The sequence below is a fragment of the Melanostigma gelatinosum genome (genome assembly GCF_949748355.1).
Source record: "Melanostigma gelatinosum genome assembly, chromosome: 8".
NCBI lineage: Eukaryota > Metazoa > Chordata > Actinopteri > Perciformes > Zoarcidae > Melanostigma > Melanostigma gelatinosum.
In genome coordinates, this window is record NC_136641.1 from 4,235,938 (window position 1) to 4,259,255 (window position 23,318).

The 23,318-nt window shown below is 43.0% G+C and overlaps 1 protein-coding gene across 2 annotated transcripts; it reads right to left on the reverse strand.

The window, feature by feature from the left end:
* Window positions 1–488: 488 nt before the first annotated feature.
* Window positions 489–23,098, reverse strand: LOC306780952 (solute carrier family 41 member 1). 2 transcript variants are annotated; one of them, XM_079273508.1, is made up of 11 exons: window positions 22,924–23,098; window positions 20,330–20,682; window positions 11,877–11,984; window positions 11,237–11,308; window positions 10,869–11,013; window positions 9,514–9,660; window positions 9,023–9,167; window positions 8,619–8,698; window positions 6,460–6,594; window positions 5,177–5,325; window positions 489–4,245 (listed from the first exon to the last, which is right to left on the reverse strand). In XM_079273508.1, exons 2-11 carry the CDS (start codon window positions 20,636–20,638, stop codon window positions 4,072–4,074), a joined length of 1,464 nt encoding a protein of 487 aa, XP_079129634.1. In that variant the 5' UTR covers window positions 20,639–20,682; window positions 22,924–23,098; the 3' UTR covers window positions 489–4,071. The 2 variants fall into 2 exon arrangements, with proteins under 2 accessions (XP_079129634.1, XP_079129635.1); XM_079273509.1 differs by lacking the exon at window positions 22,924–23,098 and adding an exon at window positions 22,094–22,294.
* Between the last annotated feature and the right edge of the window lie 220 nt (window positions 23,099–23,318).

Below are 23,318 nucleotides of genomic sequence, written 5' to 3' on the forward strand. Positions count from 1 at the left end.
AATAACTTTTACTACTTTACTGACTTTTTATATATTTCTTTAACACCATACTATAACTTTTTTGCCATTCTATACTGTGACTTTTTATAACTATTATTAAACACATTTATCGTAATGCTAAATATGTCTGCTCGCTGTGTAAATATCTAATGTTAGCAAAAGAACATTAGATACAACCCAAACTGCTTCCCTACATGCAATCAATGTTCACGACACTTCCAAACGAGGTTGGGGGTGAAGTGAACATGCCATGATCATTTTAATATCGTCATCTTGTTACATTCACTTCTACCTCAGTGGTTAATAGCGCCACCAGCTGTTTGATGAGCCAACGCCTAACACTAACATTGCTTTCATTCACATTTTCTTTGTCCATTGTTCAGAATATTGGATCAAATTTGTGCTCAATTTGGATTGAAACCTGGCTGGTGTCATTATTGATTCTTCCACCTGACGGCATCAAAGTAAGAAGTCATTTGATTCTTGGCTGATAAAGGTGCCAAAGTAACAGCTATGTTGGTTTTTATTCAAATATAACTGTTCGTAGCCACACAATCACATAAAGAGTCACCAAACATTTGTCACATATTTGACTCCACACACATCTTTGTGCACACATTGGACATAACAGTGGAAGCTCAGGTGACAGTGAACACAGCAGGATTACAAAATAAACTCATCATGTGGCAGTGTCAACATTGAAGTACAGTACAATTTGTTGCTAACAGACAGCAAAAGAGAAAATACTCTTGCAACATTTAAATTAAGCTTTTACGTCGCGTCTACTATTGTAGATGAGGAGATTAGACAGAGTTGACATTGACTTTGTTGTTTTCTAAGGCAACCTTAGACTACTATCAAAGGAAAAGGTGCACGTTTACAATCAGTTATTCTGCCACATAATTATTGACAGGGCTAGATGATAAACCACAATTTCCAAGGTAATAGTTTGACATTTTGTGAAATAGGCTTTTCGTCCGCTTCGCCAAGAGTTAGACGAGAAGATTGATACCAACCCAACGCCTCGGCTTGCTATCAATATTCTCATTTAAGTCTCGGCAATGAGTGAAAAAAAACATATTTTCCAAAATATTGAACTTTTTCTTTAAATTAAATTACCATTCTCATTACCAACCTAAATTAAGTCATTATCAACAATGTACATGTAGCTACACATTAAATGAACCAATAAGTCTAGAATGTTTCACTGGTCATACTGTAACTAATTAGGACAAACATCAGAAGTGAGACAACACAATAAATAATGAGTCAAGTGAACACAGATACAGATATATCATCCAGCCCCACGGATTAAGACACACTCGTGACAACACAACCTTAGCTGTGGTCTAAGTCTCACAGTATCACAGGTGACACATTCAGAGTGATATTAACTGTGATTCAAATAGTACAGATCTTCATTTCATGACTTCCTAGTGTAGAAAGAACTGTGTAAAGCCCGACTAAGACTGAAATACCTGACATGAAAGATTCATTTTGGACAACACAGAAATGCCTCAGAAATCAATGTTAATGCGGTTTGTCTCTAGAATTAGGTTTTACTAGCGAACGCTAAAAGCAGAATTGTTTCATGTGACATAACGAGTGCATTTACATTTTGAGAAATCGTGTTTTGAGATTTAACTTGTATACACATCAAGAAATGAGAGATGCCCAGTCTACATCAGACTATGATCTCTTAATACTCTGGTAGTTTCTTATTCATACTTATTGTAATCTTTTGTGTTCATGTACGATGAAACAATGCAAAATTGGGAACTCAAGACACTTAAAAATGACTTTAAATGACAGTTCAGAAAATCGGTCTCAATTTGAACAACAAATCTGAGCGCATCCCCGGGCTTTATGAATTGGCTTCATAAACGTACAGTAAGAAGAAGTAAGAGACTGGAGGGAAAAACAAAGGTGAATTCTGAATTCCCAACCCAGCCGTCTTATTTGTGTGAATGACACAAGGGGAATATTGGCTTTGCCATCTATCTGATCACATCTTTGAGACCAATGTGTTCATGTGTATGCATTCACTGCTCTAATGATGAGGTTTTATGGTTTCTGATGATTTCATAATGAGCAGTAAGACGTTGTGGACCTTCCATTAAAGGGACATTGTATCAAGTAGTGAGGGATTCCCTGCGGCTGCACGGGCTGTTGGGTAAAATCAATGTAGAAATCGTCTGCATTCATTGTTTTTGTTTTATACATTGAATGGCAGCTCAAGATCTGGACTATTGAGACTGTTACACTCATAGTGAGCGGTGTGGACACGTGTTCAGGGCTTCAGTGCTTTGGAACATGATAGTTTGGGCCTTTTAACAATTTCTGGTATGATGTAGAATCTCATCGCTTATAATTATTAGTGCATAATGACTACACATATGGTAAAAATTTAGTCAGAATCTGTTTGTGACTTCCAGTAAATTTGTATAATTATATGAAAAATTGTTTTGCCATACAAATGTGTCATTTTGGTGGAAACAACTTTTTAATGAGAAACGACAAAACTGACCTAAATAGAAAGCTGTAGTTATCCCATTGTGGCTTTGAGTCCGCATCGGGTTTGGTAATCTGTAATCTGTAGGACTCGTCACCGCACTCACTATATTCTATAAACTCTGAACTGTAAGAAATAAGCAAAGTTAAAGTTATTTTTCCTAAACAAACTCGTTAAAATGGATAAAAAAGCTGAGAGAAAACATTTTGTTGGTAGATGCTGTACAACAGCTCCTTGAAGATAATCCAATGGCAGAGTGCAGGATCTGCACTTTTTCAGGTTTATGCTCTTTTGGGGTTATAAATAATCAGCCTGAAAAGTCTTTACATTAAAGCATTATCACAACCTCTATTTCAGGAGTTAGAACAGTTTGCCTTCCAGCCTGAGAACCTTGAACCTTTACTGCAGTACTGTTTGCAAGTGCCACATTTATTACATTCCATGTCTGTATGTGCAAAGATAAGCAATATATTGATTACATGTTAGACGTTCTGGAGACAGTTTTTGTGATGCATTGTAGAGATTTTAGTCAGAGTTGTGTTTTTTTTTAATCAGGGCAAATATGTCCTCTCATCTGTTTTGCATTTTGGTGACTTGCATTGCAATTGAATTGGAAGAAGTGCAGCGGAGGAAACAGCTGTCGATGCTTACAGGGCTACGGGTTGTAGAACTGCAAAGTGATTTTTACATGAACAGATCCAACTCCAAACCTTTCAAGAAAATGTTCCACATTTTGCGAAATGTGCTTATTCACCCTCTTGTTGAGAGTTGGATGAAACGATTGACACCAATGCATGTGTTAAAAGTATGATGTAAAACCTACAGCCAGCAGCCGGCTAACTTAGCTTAGCATTATGAGTGGAAACGGGGGGTGAATCCGGCCAAAATCTGTCTCTAAAGCTCTCTAATTGACACGTTATATCTTGTTTATTTACGAACTAAATCTGTCCCATTTGGACAAACTGTCCATCTATAAAAACTCCAGTAAGCGTATTACATTCGTCAACCTCCACAACCTCTAGCATTAAGGCCCAGCCAAACGTGGATCCAATCTATGCACATTCAAACAAATGGTCGCTAACGGACCAGTGACTCAGTCTTCCTGCTATGACGTGAAGCTGCTAAAGATTCCTCTGATGAAGCCGAAGAGATAATGGCGTGAGCACAGAGCCACCAAACTCATATTTAGTGAAAACTAAAAGACAGATAAAGAGGAATGATTGAATAATAAAAATGTTCAATTGAGTGACAGACAGAGAACTATAACTTCTACATACTTCAGAGTCTTTTGCCCTCAAATGAAAGAATAAGGTTGGCTGGGCATGTGTTCCTTCGCCCAGATGGATGGGTGTAAATGAGTGGGTGTCACCTTTGCCGCCGCTCCGTCATTGTAAAGGTTTGATTTTGTGACCATGAACAGATTCCTCGGTGTGAACTGGCCCAGTGATAACCATCAGAAAATGCTTTATTGTCCAATCAAAAGCATCTCCGTGTGATCGTAACAAAATTGGTGCAACGAGAAAAGTGGCTGGCTGAGAGTTCAGGTAAAGGGGGAACATTCAGAGACCCAGGCTCTGAACCAGCGAGACGGAGCGGAAGCAAAGGGCCAGAAAGCCCGTGCCCAGCAGGTCCCCCAGGGCGGTCAGGTAGGGGATGGAGAAGTTGTCAGGGTCCAGACTCCGTCTCCACATCATACGGATGATGAGGTCGGCAAAGTAAAGGAGGATGGCCACCTATTGGGAGAAGAAAACTGAGCTGAGGAGTCTGCGATTAGAGGAAAACAACAAGAAATGGATATAAAGACGGCAACCTCCGCTGAAGAGTGAAGCCCCCGCAGAAGAGCTGAAACTTGCATTCTTTCTAATGGCCAGCAGGGGGCGGTTCCTTTGGTTGCAAAGATAAGTCTGTTCTTCTCTCTAGATTTATTCTCTCAGTAAACATTGTAAACATGAGTTTATGGTCTCAATCTCTAGTTTCAAGTCTTCTTCAATGCAGCATGATGTTCATTTGGTACATTATGGTCCATTTAGAGTCAAACAGACCATAAAGCAGGGGATGCTACTTTGTGATTGACAGGTTGGCACACCGGCACTTGGGATTTGGCCGTGTTTACTTTAACCCTTTCACGGTGTGTTTTCACTTCTGTTCTGGTTGCAAAATGGCAAAACAGTAGTCCACAAGGGTGACAGTGTCCACTTTACAGTCTACGGATAAAGTCCCCAGCATTTTAAATAACACACACTTGACCAAACCGACCCTAAACAGTGTCAACAATTGTATTCCACGAAGAAATGATGTAACAATTAACCTCTTCTGTACAATCAATGGTGTTAAATAAAATCCAGTTATCTCAATATGAGCTTCCGACGTATCCTCCAAGCAGTGACATCATTCGAGGTCTCAGTCGGCTGGAATCGGGCAGATATAAAACGTGAGATCTATTTGAACCTGCGAGAGGCTATGGAGATTGCCAGACAATCGACGTCTTCATTTTGAGCAATTACACGAACAACACGGACAAATACTGCGGGTACATGAGAGTCGTGTAAAACTTCAGTGCCATTGGCAGGGATATAAAAATACAATATGTATTTCCTTCTATTTCTTGTGGGGGGGCCATGACAGCGTCTCACAAAATGTGAGTGTGAACCTGCGCTGGTTTACCTGAAGCAGAGCAGCACTCAGGTAGCAGGCAGTGAAGGCGACAGAGATAGGCGCCTCATCTCCCTGCAGCAGAGAGATGGCGTAGAGGAAGACCAGCTGACCGGGGACAACCAGCATCAGGAGCACCCGCGCAGACTTGGAGTTCACCCCTGGCGGACACAGAGGAGTGAGTACTTCACAGGCAGCGGTACTTTAGTTTAATGCTATGATCCCTCGCCGTGTACTCGATCCTGTCCTGCAGTGTTCCGGCGTTCAAATAACCTATTTTACGAGCTCCTCAGGATATTCTACTGCGGGTTAAGTTCATTCAGAAAGGACTGACTCCAAAATGAATATGAATATGTGTTCTCCAGACAAACTAATATGATATAATCAGAGATAATAACAGTAAATCTGCATTCTTTTTGGTGACTTGTGGGAAGCGGAACAAGCTAAAATCACAACATCTGTCATATCATCAACTTGTAAAGTTGTTTTTGCAAATGTGTCAACAAACCGATTTACTCATCCAGCTGACTCAGATCAACACGAGCATTTATTGGTCTCTTTTGAGTTTGAATTCTTCGAATTAAATGACACGCATGTGAATTGCGGATTAATTACAGAGTTCAACAATCATCGTGTGAAATAAACTCATCGGCGAATATTCAGTAAAAATATGCGATTGGGAGATCAGCATTAATGACTGATATTAATGTCTGTATGCTATGTAGCATCCCTGATAATGCTACATAGTGAACAACTAGTCTGAGCTGACGTTGGCAGCACTGCAGCTAACAGCTAGCGTACGGAGGTTCCATTGAGTTCCACTCTGAGGCATTCATGCTCCATTCAGTAAAGAGGTGATACTTTCACATAAAGTAGACATGAGAGATGAATTATCAGCTGTTTAACTTCCCAACACTAGCTCTAAACAGCTGATCATCATTACAACATCATTACAACTACTAATGCACATTGTTTGTGTATTGTTTTGCAAATAATGAACCAGCATCTATAAAAAAACTAAACAACAATATGGCTCATCGACAATAAGCAATCGTTTTGATCCATTTCACCCGTGTCCATTCTGTTAACATCTTGTCATTTATTGAAGTGTCACAGTTGAGGAGAACATTTCTTTTCTGTAATTGTTTCTACATAAGTTTACATGTGGGCCACCAAAGTTTGGCCACCAAATGTAATGAGCTTGGCGGCCCACGGGGCCATTTCTTCCAAATGTCAGCATCTAACCCTGCTATGTACACAGCAGCCAATGTGTGCATTCAGCCTGGCCGAGTTACCCGAGGAGAAGAAGGTGATGCAGGGATTGGGCCAGTGCTGCCTCATCTTGTAGGGCAGCACCCCTGGGATGCTCCAGGAGTGCAGGTAGGTTGAGATCCTGCTGGCCTGGATGGCCACCAAGTTACCGCCCACTCCTACACAGGAGACGGAGAGACAAGAGGACAGAGCGACTGAGCCAAGACATGAATTAAGGAGCAACCACTTTCATTTCATGTCGGACCAAGACTCTTGCAGATATTGATTCTGTATCCTCATAAATCAACTGAAGGGAAACAAGTGAAACAGCTTCAGAATCAGCAAAAAAACACTTTCTCTTTCATCCTAGCCTGCACACATAATTAAGCCAAGTAATGACACAAGAGACCATCTTAATAAGTAAAGCTTGACCCGGAATCTTCTTATAGTCGTAAAAGAAAATGAACGGTGTGCAGCCGAATGTATCCACCAGTGAAATGTCACCCCGGTTGTGCAGAAACAGTGAATCTGAATTATTTTTCTGAAACTCTGATAAATGACTTGTTTCTGACTTCGTTTGTGTCAAGGTGTCTGATCCGGTTGACAAGTCATTTGCAGATTTTTAAATGCGACGTTCTTTAAGGCAACAACAACAAAGAAAAGGCTCCCCGGGGTTCAACATGACGGATTTCAAAATCCATTTCACTATTGCTGTTGACAGGGCGTCTGTGCCTCATACTGTTACACTAAAGACATTTACCCCCAAAAAAAACAGCACAGATTGTTGATGGATTGCAAAGGGCTCGGGGAACTTTTTGTAAAAGAAAAAAAAGAGCGAGAAAATGGGAAATTCAAACCAGATTGTCAAATTTAGAATTTAGCGGCGCAAAGAGAGAGAAAGAGAGGAAGATTGAGGAAGCAGTGGAGAGATGGGAAGAGTCAAAATGAGGCAGAAATCTGAGTGCTGATCGAAGGCCCCGTCAGCTGTGCCAGGACACTTGGGGTGGACCATTAGTGGTTCATATCGACGACTCAGCGGATCCCTGCATGCATCACCTCACAGCCAAACCACTTATTGTCAAGGCAGTTTCTTTCTTCCTCCTTTTCATCATTCTAAAACAGCATTATAGGGGTGAAAATCAAGTTGAGTTTTCTCTCCTCTTTCTCCTTTCACATCGCCCGGTGACCAACACCGATGAGTTGATTCTCAGTGAAGTCGTCGTGCGCTTCACAACTTCTTCACGTTCTTCCATGGTTTCATACATCACACGCAAAATGATCCATTCAGTTATCAACATCTGTCAGACATACATGTACAGGCATAACATGGTGGTCCATACTGTGAGGAGGTACAATTTGTTTGTTTGCTGAACTACTGCTGCAATTTGTCCTTTTGTGTCAAATGTTCTGTTCACTGTATCGTACTTTGAATGAAAGGTTAAGGGTGACTGTTCCGTTTACAGCACATGTAACACACGGCGACACAAATAGATTTACTACATATATATATGTACATACATGTGTGCGGATCCTTTTTCTGTGTACTGCAGTATTGCCTTTTCCCAGTAACCTTTGACCTACTGTTGAAATTGGAATCTAAAAAGCTCGGTGCCTTACACAACAGCACTCAGACTGTATCCAGGAAGCAGAAGAGAACAGAGGAACATGTCCAGGGTATAGTATAACCAGTACGGTTAACACGTTTTCATTTTGGTGCCGTTGGACAATTTACTGACTCAAGGTGTTTGAGCTCGACTGGAATGTGTTGGGAGTGTTATTCCCTTCTGCAGACGTGCAGCAGAGTTGGGAAGTTCCATCAAACAGTTGTGACAGTTGCACTACAGTTTAGAGAACGTTAAGGCTGTTTCATCAAAACGAGCCAAAGCCATTCAGAGAAACTGTGAAGTGCTTGCTTCGCTTCACCTCTGTTATTTTCCTTTGTGTAAATATTTTGTAAATAGCGATAAAAGAGTTGTATTTAGATTTTTCTTGTGTATTAAAAAGCAAAGAAAAACGCATTCACTCATGTTTTTAGTTAAATATAATGCCAATATCAATGCAGTTGCGATGGTTTCTCTCCTCCTTCTATGCATTGCCGTTTAAACATCTGTGCAATGGCGGTTTCTAAACTGTCACTGCGGACAACAACCAATCAAATGGCTGAAATGATGTCTGTGGGGTCATTTAGCTTTGAAGGGCTTACCGTTGATGACGGGCGTGAAGACAGCCATGCCCTTAAAGTTGGGATCGCTCACCGTCCTGTCCAGTATAAGGCCTCCGAAACTGGGAAGCACAAACACAGAGGGGAATCAGACCCACATGCAGTCACTGCCAGCGGGTTGTTTCCAGCCTGATGTCAGAATGGAAGAAAGATGATCTTGTTTTCAGCTGTCTAGTTAGCAGTTCATAGAGCTGATATATTCTCTCACTCAACATCTACTACAACCTGCATACATCACTTCAATTAGACTGTATCTAATTACACACTTAGTTATTTATTAACTCCTCTGTTCAAATGTGAAGTGCACTGTACACACAAGTTACAAATTCTGATAAACATGATGATGTATGAATAACTAGTGAACTAAAATAACTTGAAGTAAATACCTGCTAATGGACATGGCTACTATAACAGGCTGCCACCCCGAGTGGAGAACCTCCCTGATCTGAGGGCTCCGTCGGGCCACCAGCACCCACAGCGGGATCAGAGCCAGGAAGACCAGACACACCAGGGGGGACAGGTACCAAATATCTGTGGGACAGGGACAGACACCCTCTTACTTACTTATATTGACAGGCAGAAAAAAATGAATAATAATTAAAAAATAACAGCTTTTACTTTCAGAGAGGCCATGAATTATGGAATTATTATTAGCACTACCATCAATGGTTGACACTTAACACACAGTAGAAGACAGCACAGTATTGCTACTGCCTCCGTAATCGTCAAAATGTTGCTTCTCATTGGACATAATATCGATAATAATTTCCATTCATTTAACGGGACAAAATGTAAAAATTCCGATGTGAGTGAACACACCGGAGCGAGTCACACATCAGATCTCCCATCATGCCTCAGTGTCCCTGCGTCTCCTCACCCTTATATTCGTAGAGTGTGCTGCTGACCCCGGCCAGCAGGGACAGGGTGATCAAATCGCCCAGGCTGGCAGCGATGGGCGTGGCCACGTTGTCGGGGTTGATGCCCACCTTCCTGGAGCCGATGATCACTCCGATCATCACCAGGCCTACGGGGGGGGGGGGAGTGACGACAGACAGAAAGAGGAGAGAGAGAGAGGGGTGAAGGGACAGAAACAGAAAACCAGATGATGGATTAAAAAAAGAAGAAAATAAGCTGTCATCGCGTTCAACCGAGGCGGCACTAAATACCTCAGAGAGTTCTGAGCGAGAGCTTTTTATCAGGGTTACAAGACGAGGAAAAAGCTTTCGGCCTAAACATTGATCCAGACATCTTTCAGAGAAACAAGCAGCCTCACGCTATGACTGCTTCCTGGAGAAGAGAAACCTTTAGATCAGCTGTAAAATAAGAACAAGCACTGGTTCATAGAGAAATATTAAAAATGACAGAGTGAGGAGAGGAACACAGGAAAGAGGTGACTGAGAGCAGCTGAACTGGACTCACTGATGGTGTTTAACATTGGGAGTAAAAACAGAAGCTACATCTTACTTTTACTTACTATGGAACGAACGGTTCCACATTTTAGAAAAATACTTTTATTCGCTCTGTGGTTGAGAGTTAGATGAGAAGATTAGCTTCATGGTATCAATGTGCTCATCTAACTCTCTGCAATAAAGCTTATCAGAGCATTTTCACCATGAAAAATGATTCCTTTAAAGTTCATGGCATTCAAAGGACACACGGTTAAGTAAAGACATGAGCAATAACGTCTCCCGTCACTGCATATTGATTTTACACATTTTTCTCTGTGCAGTTCCCGATGAACCCACAACATTTATGCCAGTTGAATGAACACTCACAAGAGGGCGACGAGTACAGCACATTACAATGGCTTTGGCTCAGTTTTCTAAACCGCGTTTCAATGAGAAAAAAACAACACTTTTAACACAAAGAGCCAAACTGACCAAAGTCTGACTTTTAAACAGAAAAGGTCCAAAGTGACATTTCTTACTCACTTGACTTCTCTTTGCATTTATGACTATTAGCAACAGTTTGACAGTATTATTTGATGACAATCATTTTATTTCAAATCGCAACGATGATCTAACATCTAAACTTGTTTTGATGTTCTAATAAACCTTCTGTGTGATGTTTTCATTACGCGCCGTGCAGAATTTTGAGACCAAATTCAGGAGAGTTAAAAGTGTTGCCAATTGAAACTTAGAAGTGGAAATTGAGCCAAAACAATTGGAATATACTGTGATGGATTTATAGAATTTGTGTAGCAAAACAGCAAAAGCCTTCCTTGTGGCTTACCTAAGGAAAGAGCAGCGACGAAGGCCGTGGTGATGCTGCTGGCACAGAGGACAGCTGCCTGGTCCAGTTCTATCCCCCCTCTGGAAAACGAGCCCAAACACACGGCTGCCACGGCCGCGAGGAAACCCACCACAGTCGCCTGTACCTGCAGAAAACCACGACAAGAAACGTGACATACAAAGCAGTGACATTTACAACCAACAGTTATCTTCATCGCCGGTTGATCTGCCGATTGTCTCCTTGATTCAACAGTTCATCGTTTGGTCTGCACAACATCAGAGGTTAGACCACAGGGAACCACACGGACCACACGGACCACGAACAAAGCATCTTTGCCTAAACTGGTCAACATCCGGGAAGTGTGTTACCTGTATCAGTGCCAGATTGCTGCACACCATGGTCCATTGTTTATCGGGGTCGTCCATTTGTCCTGTGTTGGCCTACAAACAAAGACAGATAGCACCACTTCAATGAGAAGGTGAGGAAAAGGACATTTAAATCGTAGAAAGCTCTCTGATGGTTTGACCGCTTGTGTTTCCTGCCCCGCTGAACTGACTTCTAGCGATGGCACCATGTTCCGGTGACAATGCAATAAGTTGGTCCATAAAATGTTAGAATTTATAGGAAGGACCTGTGAAAATGAATTTGTAAACAACTGCAAATGTACAGTGCCATTTGCGCCGGACCAACTACTGAAGCAGGATCTCAACATCATTCTGAATAATTCAATACGTTGCATTATCATGCCGACTTGTAAGGAGCATTGGAAGCATTGTGAGTTAAAGCAGGCTACTCCAACACAAAGCGAAATAACTGGTAGAGCTGGGAAGCAAACATACCACACGAGCATCATGTGATATCAAAAGGTTGAACAGACACATTTCTGCAAGTATGACTTGGTCCTGAATCAGTTGTGCATGATTAATTGTATGTAGGCTGGTAACATTAAATCGTAGGGAGCGGTAACCGTGAGGACCGTAAAAGTATTGAACACCCAGCCCGTCTTACCGCGGTGGAGAGGCGAGCAGCCAGCGTCATCTCCAGGTTTCCTTTGAGTCCAACCAGTGCAGGCACCAGGATGAACACCTCTGTTATCACCTTAAACACCTTCCAGTGCTGGAACACATACACATACACACACACACACACACACACACACATAATTAGCATTGCACACAAATATAAATTCATACTAAATTACAACTCTTTCAGCTCTTTCAGAAAACTAGAATCACCACCTCACGGTTGCATCACGTTGCAGTTTATATCCACGTCTGTCCAAGCTGTCATCACTTTATCACTGTTATCTGAGTAATCATTTGTCATAATAAGCATATTCTTGAGCAATGGCCTAAAATTGTGTTTTGTGAGGTCACAGTGACGTCGGACCACCAAACTCAGTGTCGAATCAGTTCATCCCTGAGCTCAAGAGGATGTTTGTGCCAAATTTGAAGTAAATCGCTCAAGTCATTCTTTTGATATCGCGTTCACGAGGATGGGATGGATATGAGGTCCCAGTGACCTCAATCTCATCCCCATCAGCTGTCGGTCTCACAGCGATAAGCCTCTGGGGGCAAGGGGTCGCAGTTCTGGGGTATAGCCAGCTGATATCTGGGCTAAGACTTCCTTTTCAGTGCGTTGCTCGTTATTTACAGGCTATTAGCAACTTGAGATGCCAGAGTGGAGTTGTGGTTGAGAGACCACATGTACGACCAGACTGTTTCACAGGCAGTTTACAATTGATTTTTTAAATGAATAAAAAGCGAAGTCATCATCAGACGATAGCCGGTGGGATCCACGATTGCGTTTTAGCCTCTTTTGCTCTCAACACAAACTGTTTACTTGCATTCAACCAAAGCCTGCTCTAACGCGATTGGTCAATACTACTCGGACTGTAAACGGAAACCAGAATACTTCTGATAGCAAAATATTGTCCAGTTGTGTATGAATGCAGAATCTGTTTATAATGATTACAGTTTATATTACAGATTAGGTGGGCGTTTGTGGCAAATTTGAAGAAATTCCAGATGAAATGTATGTACGGACCAGGCGGTAACCTCCTGTTCTGCCGTGTGAAGCTGATGTGAAAGTGTCTTAAAACCTGCATTCTCTCTAGTGTCCACCAGGGGGCGACTCCTCTGGCTGTATAGAAGTCTATGAGAAAATGACTCTACTTCTCTCTTGATTTATTCCCTCAGTAAACATTGTAAACATGAGTTTATGGTCTCAATCTCTAGTTTCAAGTCTTCTTCAATACAGCATGATGTTCATTTAATACATGATGGTCCATTTAGAGTCAAACAGACCATAAAGCAGGGGATGCTTTAGGGCGGGGCAACTGTGATTGACAGGTTGCTGCCAGAAACGTATACGGTGTCTCTACGTCACTCCTCCGCATTCCAAATATGGTAACATCTGTTCGTTGTTTGCAAAAAAAACATGGTGACGGCCACGCTATCTCCGACATGGAGGCATAAACAGCATCTCCACCTCCACAGACGGACCCTCTGAACCTTGTCCCTTACTGATGCAGTTAAATAGGCACATCACATATTCTAGACTAACCCAGTCGGCTACTCTTCCTGTTTCCACATCTCTGAGCATCGCCTGATGCTGTACTGCAGAGGTTCAGTGGGTTTAGAAGAAGAACAGTTCACAGAGTCTGCCTCCTATTTTCTCACAACAACTCCAGTTGGCAGGTCCAAGATGGTTTAGATCCATAAATAGATGCACATTTAAAAGAACAGCAGAGCTGCCAAGAGCAGAGTGATGTGGAGCAGAGGCTGGGAGGAAGGGAGCTAGGGAATTAAAGATGGGAGGAGGAACTGATAGAGTAGGCCGGAAATAGAGGAAGAAAGGAGGGAAAGAGAAGGAAAGATTGTCAGATAAGAAGTTTTGTTATTAAAAAATAAAGCATTTCTCGAAGGGTGAAACATCCTGGAAGCACAAATATGATCAGTGGTTCAGTTAAACTGAATCAAAAATGGGTGTAATGAAGTAAGGAACTATTTTGCTGAAAACACAGCGCCTGCAGCGAAAAGTTGAAAGCAAATACATTTTTGGAGAAACGAAACTCGACGTCAAGCATCACTGTGACCTCAGAAAACAGGGAATTCATATGCTAATTATGACAATTTTACACAGATGTCTCATAGGAAATATGTTTGGCAGAAGCATGCATCCATGAGCCGATAACTGAATTTTTAATAATATTTCCCAAGAGCCTGAGATCACCGTGGGCTTAAGATCACCAGCGTTACAGCTTTCCATGCTCAAGTCTGGTGGCTGCGGTTAGCGTAGTGCTTTAAGACGGCACAGATTCAAAAGAGAGTGCTGGTGGATGTGGATGTGTCACCATCAGTGCAGAGAGAATACATTGTAAAGGGAGCTGTAGTGTTCTGTGTGCAGACAAATGTATCGTTATTTTAGCTTTGTTGCAGTTAACACGGGGGGGGGGGGGGTGGCGTTGGGCAGCACAATGATAAAGGCCGAGGGTACAGCGCCATCAATATGGTAGCCAAGACACGGATGCCATGTTCAAGAAATAAGTGAAAAAATATGAACTTAGTGAACGTTAAGCTCCTCCTCAACCGGGTTTCTATTGTGCCCTTGTGCTTTAGCTCCACCCACCAACGTTTAACACGATCAATGAGATCCTGTCTCCTGAATTGTTAATATGGCAGCAACTAGGGAGGGGAGGACGTGATGAGGGTTAAGCGGGTTAAACAAGGCCATGAGAAAGAACAGAGGGATGATAAAGAGCACAGTGAACGTCGAAGTTTGCTTTTCTTGTGTGGTGGGTCTATTTATACACATTGTTCTCAGGTTCTGGACCGATCGGTCTAGCTGACGGCTGTCGTGTGGGGTGGCTATCTTGGGACATGGCCCACTTCTGCTGCTGCTGTTTGAGTGTGATGGGCAAAAAGCCAAGCGAACTATTAACACCACGCTACTTTAGATTACTCAGGGGAAACCGTGTTGCCGTTATTGTTAATATAGTTATGTATTATTCAGACATTATTGTGCATAAATGCATGTGCACTTAGTTCGGTTAAAAACAAGCTATATTTTAGGCCAACACAAATGTAAGAAATGTTGTAAACAGTGTAGCTTTCCTTGACACAGATAAATGCTTCTATATTCTTCTGTGTGATTCCAAGATATCAAAGTGTCTATTTCTCTCTCTGGCCTCAGTTCTTTCATCCTCCAACCACTTATTAAATTAACCGTCCACTTTCATCCCAAGGCTCTCCTCTCCCCACTCCTCCTCTAAACCTGATTCAGAGAGCTCAGCGAGGTGGAGGTACACAGTACAGGGCTCCATCAGTTGAACAGAAAGCTGCACCGTCGACGGGGAAGCAGGCGGTTACAAATCCTGTTGATGCAGTAGCTGCTTCGGTCTGTTTGCAAGAAAACACTGCCAGCCGTCTCAATTGCAATTTTTCCCAAAATGAGTCTGTCCACCAATTTAAGCATTTGTTTTTCTGTAACTCTCCCCACAAACAAAGGGTGTTAAAAGGTGCTCAATACGAATGGCCTCCACACGGCTCTCAATATGGAGTCGGCTGAGCTGGCGGCTCGCAGCTAACGGTGCTAACAAGACTAGCAGCGCTTACCTTTGCGACGATGCCGTGGCAAATGTCAAATATTTTGGTCTGCCCCTAACTTATACACGTGGATATAAAAACGATGCCAGCCGAGACCATTCTTACCCAAGCAGCAGGTAAAGTCGATCTCCGCCTTCCACTCTACTGTCGATCCATTCTTGCAACATCATTCAACTATCTACAACTGTCCGTATACAGTATGTGCACAGCCACCCATCTCTCCACATTATCCATTCATCCATAACACTACGATAAACTGTTCGTCAGCCCATCAAGCCATTCACCCATCCAACCACAGGGCTCGTCAGGTTCGTAGGTCTACTGTACTTGTGTTTCAGCTCAGTGACCTCGGAATTATGTCCGTATTGGATGTTGAGTGCCTGACGATTTACTTCCAATGCAACTTTCAGACCCATTGCCGAGTGCAGTGCTAGCAATATGTAGCGAGGCAGAAAGTAGGGTTGTGTAGGCGTCTAGCTAGTTCGGCTTTCACGCAGGAGATGGGAATCAGGGCTCGTTACAGGCCTGCAAGTAACGTTTGACTTTTTAACCAACCGAGCCCGCCCAAACATTAAGCAAGCGTGTTGGTGTCTTAGGCCTCGCAATGCCTCAGCCATGGCTAATTTGGCATAACCGTGATCTTTCCCTGACCTAACATCATTTTGCCAGTATTCTCCATGTTGTATATTGTACAAAACGTTCACATTGGACCTAAAGAAAAAAAGAAAGTCACTAGATGTAAAATGGGTTTGGAAAATAGTCCAAGATCTACGTTTTTGTCTGGCAAATTGAGGGGATTGACTGAATTTAAGATTCAACAACTATGGCTACTTTTGTTTCGTTTAAAAAAAAGGATTTTGTAAAAAAGTATTTGTGTTTGTATTTGTTAAAGTACTATCTAGAAATCTCAGCTGGTGCCCATCCCTATTCATCCATCTATTAATCTCTCAAAAACAATTCCACAAATGTTTTTTCTTAGATTTTCATACTTGTATAAGGTCCATAACAATACCGGCGGAGACCAGTCCGAGCCCTGACACCAGGTACGGCACTATAACCTGGGCAGCAATCAGCCAGGAGCTCTCTGGTATGAATCCATGTTCTGACCGAGTCAACTTCCACGTCACGCCACGGAGCTTCTTGCCCTGGTAGCGTAGCTCCAGCTCCAGACGAGTCACCACCATGTTGAACTTGGGGTTAGTTGAGCACTTAGTTCAACGTGTAGTTATCCCATGGTGTGTCGAAATGCCGTTCAAGTGGAAGGGAAAAAACTGCTTCTGATGTGTCCAAAGAAAACACTTGGTTTGAGTTTCACCTTTCCAAACAAAGTGAGCAGGGCGAGTATTGAAGAAGAAACCAATCAATGTGGTCGTCCTTGGTATAAAGGGCTATAAACAGAATAAATAAAACAAACTGAGACACATGATTTGTGACTGCACGTTTGAGCCACTATTGAAGAATTAAAAATAAATGACAAGCTTTTCTTCAATCTTCCTTGACAATGAAGAAGTAAACCATGAACATACGAGTCCTCTTTACCTCTGAGGACAATTGGATACTAGGTAAGCAGCTACTGCCATGTCCTCAGATGTTCCGAAGTAAAACAAATACAGGATTGTCACTTAATTCCCCATTTGTTTGATTGCTTATCTTTTTCCCCAGACAAAGTCAAAGTTAAAGGCTTTAATTCTAATGTGGGGGCAATGGAGCGTGACATCTTTGGCCCAGTGGTGAGTCAGCAGTGATGAGGTATCCATTTGTCAGCACCACCGCGGAACACAGTCATCAACACCATTTCCTACTCATCGACATCCGATGTTGGTCGACAAGCGCAGAGCCATCCACATCTGTAGTCAAAGTCTGTCTTTAACCAAACAGCCTTCTTAGGTAAAAGGTTAGAAAGATGGCTTCGACATCCACACAGGTTTACGCAGAGGAATGAACCCGACAGTGGACAGTTCAGTTTTCAAAAGGTCCAGGATCTCGGATCGACTCCAGAATCCATGTGATGTAGTTCAAAGCCTTTAGGAGTTTAGTGTTTGTTGGATCTAGTCCTCAATCTGTTTGATCCAGCCTGAAATCCGCTTGACCTCCAGCTTGAATGCTGTATCTTGAAAATGATAGCAATGCTCGCGGTGACAGCCGAATGATTGACGGCGGCAAGAAGACGAGGAAGAACAGTCCAAAAGGTCCGGAGAGTAGGAAGCAACGGGATTCCTTTGTGTCTCTATCAATCCAGCTCCTCTGTTGTGGCGGGCTCACAATGAGGGTGAGGAGGAAAAGAAAGAAAAGAGCTCTGTGATGTCACTGAGAGATTCCAGGAGGTCCACTGAAGAGATGCAGCAGCCGGCTTCTTCTTCTGACTGGAGTGCTGCTCTCCTCCGGTCGGCGTCAGGGCAGTCCTGCTCCCTCCGCTATGCTCTGCTGATGCAGGGCTGTCTGCGCTGCCCGACATGCAAACTCATGAGGGGAAACAACCGGCTTACACCCCCCCACCTCTATTTCTTGCTGCGTGTCTGCCTCTCACCCTACCTCGCTCTCCCTCCATGTGACATCCCTCTCCCCACGTCGGCCGGTCTCGCTGCGTGTCACCCTCTCTCTCTCTCTCTCTCTCTCTCTCTCTCCACATCGTGACTCATTCTTTCTCTCCATCCGCTCCATCCATCTCCAGCTCGCCTCTCCACCCGGTGTATTTGCATTGTGATTCTGACATGAAGGTCCTGGTGCTGGAGCTTTCTTTTACTTTCAAACAACATGTTAGACCAAACAAATACGTACTTCTCTGTGTGACTAAAACATTGCTCCCCTGGACTATAATATCTCTTTCTTATCGAGTCGTTTATTTGCATTTAAATTGATTTAACTTTCTCTCTTCACTCAAAAACACATCAAGATTCAAACGCTGTCACTGTAGACTGTTAAGGGTGAAACATTTTACTTATTCATTTCTGTAAACCATCATAATTGTGTATTTTCCATTCGAAAAAAAAATCATGTTTGTGTTTATCAAATCAATACCTGAAGAAGATTATGGTAAACTATTTAACCCAGTCAATTTATATAACTCTCAGAGTATCTCATTAGCTTCAACTATGGATGCTTCACATGTTTTCCTTCTCAGAATGACCAAGGTCGTCCTGCAATGTGGCATTGCACTTTCACAAAGTCTGAGACTCACAGCGGCAATGGTCAACATTTTAGTCGTTCAGGAACGAGCGATTTAAAGCCCCAACATCCATTCTAAGTCATGTTATGGAGGCGTTGTTGCATAATTGTGTAATGCAGCCAAGCTTGGTAAAGCTGAGTGAACCATGTCTCAGAAAGCAATGGCAAAATACAGAGGGTAAGAATACAAAAAGCCCGGTAGCAGACATAGGATGTTCTGTGGGATGTAAGTTAAAGCTATGACAACAGGAAGTGATTATTTAGACAAGATCCAAAGCCATTACAGGCCACATTAAGAATCCTAACCGCTGATAGTGAAGCGCTCTATTCTTGATCTCCTTTTCCCACTCAGACAGGCGTCTCTCTTTGTCCTTCTATGTCCCCTGCGCTTCGAGACACAGGACGCAGCCAAAACTCGTGACTAATTGTCCTCCCGTCGTATGCGGGAGGGAAACAGATACCGGGGCGGAAACAGTGATAACCACCAAATGACGCAAAGGGAATGAGCCGTGTGAGGATAAGACGTGCGTCTATCAGTGGAGGACAGAGAGAGAGAGAGAAAGAGAAAGTGGTGGCAGCTCATCATGAAGCAGATGAGCTTCGTTTCATCTCCATCTACTTGAAGTGGGAATGTGTCTCGACCTTTGCTGCTTGTGACAAACTTGTGCCTGCATTTTAGTTAATATTTGACCGATTTTACAAACAAACAAATAAAGCAGTAAACCGTTTCATCCCGCATTCGTAACCTCTTCAAACTAACTGTCATGATATTTTCTTCATGGAAAAGTGGGTTTATGTTGTCATTGGGATAATGTGTCGACATTTATAAATACCGTAGCTCAGTTATTAACACATTTGAAATTCTCAATTTTTTTGATACTGCATATAAATAGATGCACACACAGAAACTCACTCCACTGCTCGTTAACACAAATATCTCATCAGCCAATAACAAGCCAACAACTGAATGCATTTAGGCGTGTAGACATGTTTGAGAGATCTGCTGAAGATCAATCCAAGCATCCCAACGGGGAGGAAAGGTGACTTTCAACATGGCTGTGGGTGCCAGACGGGCTGGTGTGAGTATTTCAGAAAGTGCTGCTGACCAACTGGGATTTTTCCCGCACAACCGTACAGAGAAAACAAGAAGATATCCAGTGAGTGGCAGTTCTCTTCTTGATAGCAGCGACGAGTGGAGAATGGCCACACTGGTTTTGAGCTGAAAGGCAACATTAACTCAAATAGCCACTCGTAACAACAGAGGCATGAAGAAGAGCATCAATGGAAGCGTTGCGCCTTGAAGCAGACGGGCTACAGCAGCAGAAGACCACAACGGGTGCAACACAACTGGAAACTGAGGCTGCAAACGGCACAGGTTTTTCAAAATTGGACAATAGACAATTGGAAAAACGTTGCCTGCTCTTTGCAGATGATGCAAAGATTACAACAGCAGAAATTTACCAAAAAATGGGCACATAATATCAATGAACTAGCAACTTATCAATGGCAGTAAAATACAACACACTAGAAGCCTCACTGCTGGTGGTTGGAAATGAATTCTAACATCAACTTTACAATAAGATATACAAAATGTACCAAACATCCACACATCAAGCTGTCACCATTAGGTACTAATGTGCACGCTGCCAGTTCACCGAATCAAAACCCGCCTCATGGCCGTGCACTCACCTGTACGTCGTGCAGCACCATGCCGGCCATCACCATGCCCATCCCGGCCAGCAGGTAGGGGAACACCACCTGAAGACAGATAGCAATGGACGACTCCTCCTCCACTTTGGCGACGGACACTTTCGGCTTCTCCTCTGCCGGCTTTTTAAGAGGGGGTGCTGGGGGTACGAGGAGGTCATCTTGGCCATCTACGCCGCCTCCTAGGGGGGCATTCGGACCCCCGCCCGGGCTCTTCCCCTTGGAGCGGGACTTTTTGTTCTTTTTCCTCTGGCGGCTCTGTTGTTGTGATGGTTTATCCTCACCGGGCATGATGGCGGTGGTGGTTGTGACGAGTGGGGTGGGGTTGGCTTAATCTGTGGATACAGAATAAAATGGGTCAGGTGTTGTAGGGAGCCCGCAAACCAACAAACAGCAAAAATGCTATATTTATATCCATAAACAGTATTGTCAGTTAAATTGTTCGAATAGTGTGTGGAAAGAAACACAACGTTTTACAGTTTTCCTTTAATTAACCTCCAATGAGCTGGAATAACCTAGAATTTGATTATTTCCTTTACCTGAAATAAGTTTAAACCTAATTGTGCTACTCTGTTTCGGAAGCTATCATTCTCATTCTATTGAAACCCTTCAGCTGTTGATACAGTGAGCTCCAGCAGTCCACTGCGCTGTTGTTTTATGATGAACGTTAGCTTCAGCTCAGTAGCTAAAAGGGTTGGTGCTCAGCTGGCTCTCCTTTCTTTCAATGTATTTTATCAACTGACTGGAGGTTGAAGGAAGAGTGAAACCAATATGTATTATTACCATTTAGATTCCATGTTAATTATTTACCTGCATGATTTAATGTTTTAGACAATTCAGTTTTATCTTCAACTCCTCTGATTTTTCTGCCTGTTGTCGGTTGCAGGGCTTCATATGTGAGGTCAGATATACAGCCTCAAATGTATTTGTTCATATCAATCTGTATTTATTTTTTCAAATAATAAGACCATTTGTCGTCCTGATTAATCATGTATTAGCCTGGTGACTGTCCAGCAGATCTATGTATCCTTTTCTATATTTCAATTCAACATATCCAGGGGTGTCTGGTTCTCAGTATTCGTCGTCAGTTTCCCCAGTAGATCTCATCATCCCCTTGTCTACATTACTGCTTCATTGAATTACATCATTTAAAAATGTCTTAGACTCTTAATACACACTGCCCCGCTGAGTTCTATAAAGACAAGAAAGATGTCCTTAGATACAAAACAAACAGATGCTCGGCTCTCAGAAACCGTGTTCAAATGCCTCACTCTTAAACCATCAACACGCAATAGTTCAGGATATATCAGGAACATTGGGAAACCTTTCATGTGACTGTTTGAATTCCAACATCTCATGTCTACTTTCGTGTGTGGGCTAAACACACGCTCTGTGGTTCAGGGCAGAACATATGCATACACTGGATGTGTATTATTGACAGTCTGGACATAACACAGTGTTGATACATGAATATCCCAAGCGCTCATTCACACCATTTCAAATACTTCAATGCACTTTTAGCTGCGAAGTCTAACAAGGACGAAACGACCGCTTCAGTTCTATGGAACGAGCTCATTTGATATCTTTGACATTTCGCATGCTAAAGACGAGGAAAACCCAACGGCCAACGTTGACTGAAAGCATCTGTCTGGCGTTACGTGATGGGTGTGTTGATGAATCACTCAGTCCGTCTGAAACCACAGAGACCGGAATAACGGCTTAAAACGACACAAATAGGCTACAAACGTTGATACACAATGTCGACGACAGACTCCCGGAAATCCGGTGAAAGGTCCAAATGTGTCCGCAGGTCCATTAGATCCGCGTCAGAAGGTTCAAATGTCCATCAACATTCTCCTGTTGACTCCCACGCCTCCACTGCATGCTGCCATGTCGACATACCATAATGCCACAGCCCCGGTAACCAAGGTGATACAGCTGGATGCTTTCCGATTGGATAAGCACAAGGTGTAGCCCCTCCCCCCCCCCCCCCCCCCGGGGAAAGTGAGCAGCTGCAGACATTTGAAAATATTGTAAATAAATCCCAAATGTTACATGAAGTGTTGTTTTTATCATCATTGTTATTGTTATTATTGCTATTATTCAAATGTATCCATTAAGTATTTTTATTTTTGTCTTTACTTCGTAAAACATAGATGGAGTTTATTTAATCTGCCATGTCAGGAGTTAATAATTAATGAGACAAGGGTCATAGGAATAAAGGCAGGATAGCTGCATTCTAGATTGTGTGACATTTTAAAATAAGAAAGAAACATAATCAGAACATGTGAAAAGCAATCGTTATGATAACAGTCCTCAGACCCCATCAGGGAAACCCTTGCGGGTCGATGGCTGTCCCGCTCCAAAGTCCAGGGCATGTATGGCTGAAGATCCTCTTCCCTGCGCACGCACTGCGGCTGCCATTCAAAAGAAAAGCCGTGGCAGGCATTGCCGACGGTGACGACACATGCTCCGTCAACACTTTCGGGGTTAGAACGTGGTTGTTGGGCTTCCAGCAGAATAAAACCTGTAACACGCACAGCGGATATACATTCCCGTGTCTGTATGGTCCTTACCTTTGTCTCCTTGTGAGGGTGAGCGCGTGTACGCGGCCGAGGTGAACCCGCGAGCTCCCAAGAATAACTGCGCGTATGCTCGATATGCTGTGTAATGTCTATATTAAGGCTATGTGCATGTTTCCGTTTGCTCTGGCATTTTTGAACATACGTCTGTGCGTTAAGATCAGTGTGTGTGTGTGTGTGTGTGTGTGTGTGTGTGTGTGTGTGTGTGTGTGTGTGTGTGTGTGTGTGTGTGTGTGCGCGCGCACTGTTAGAGCGCATGCAACATGGGGCCCCGTTTTAGGGCACCCTCTTGAATTTCATGGCATTAGCAGATAAGTGATACCCCCCCCCCCCCCCCCCCCATCCTCTTTCTATCTCTGGTGACCGGTGACAGCAGCAGGCACAGACAA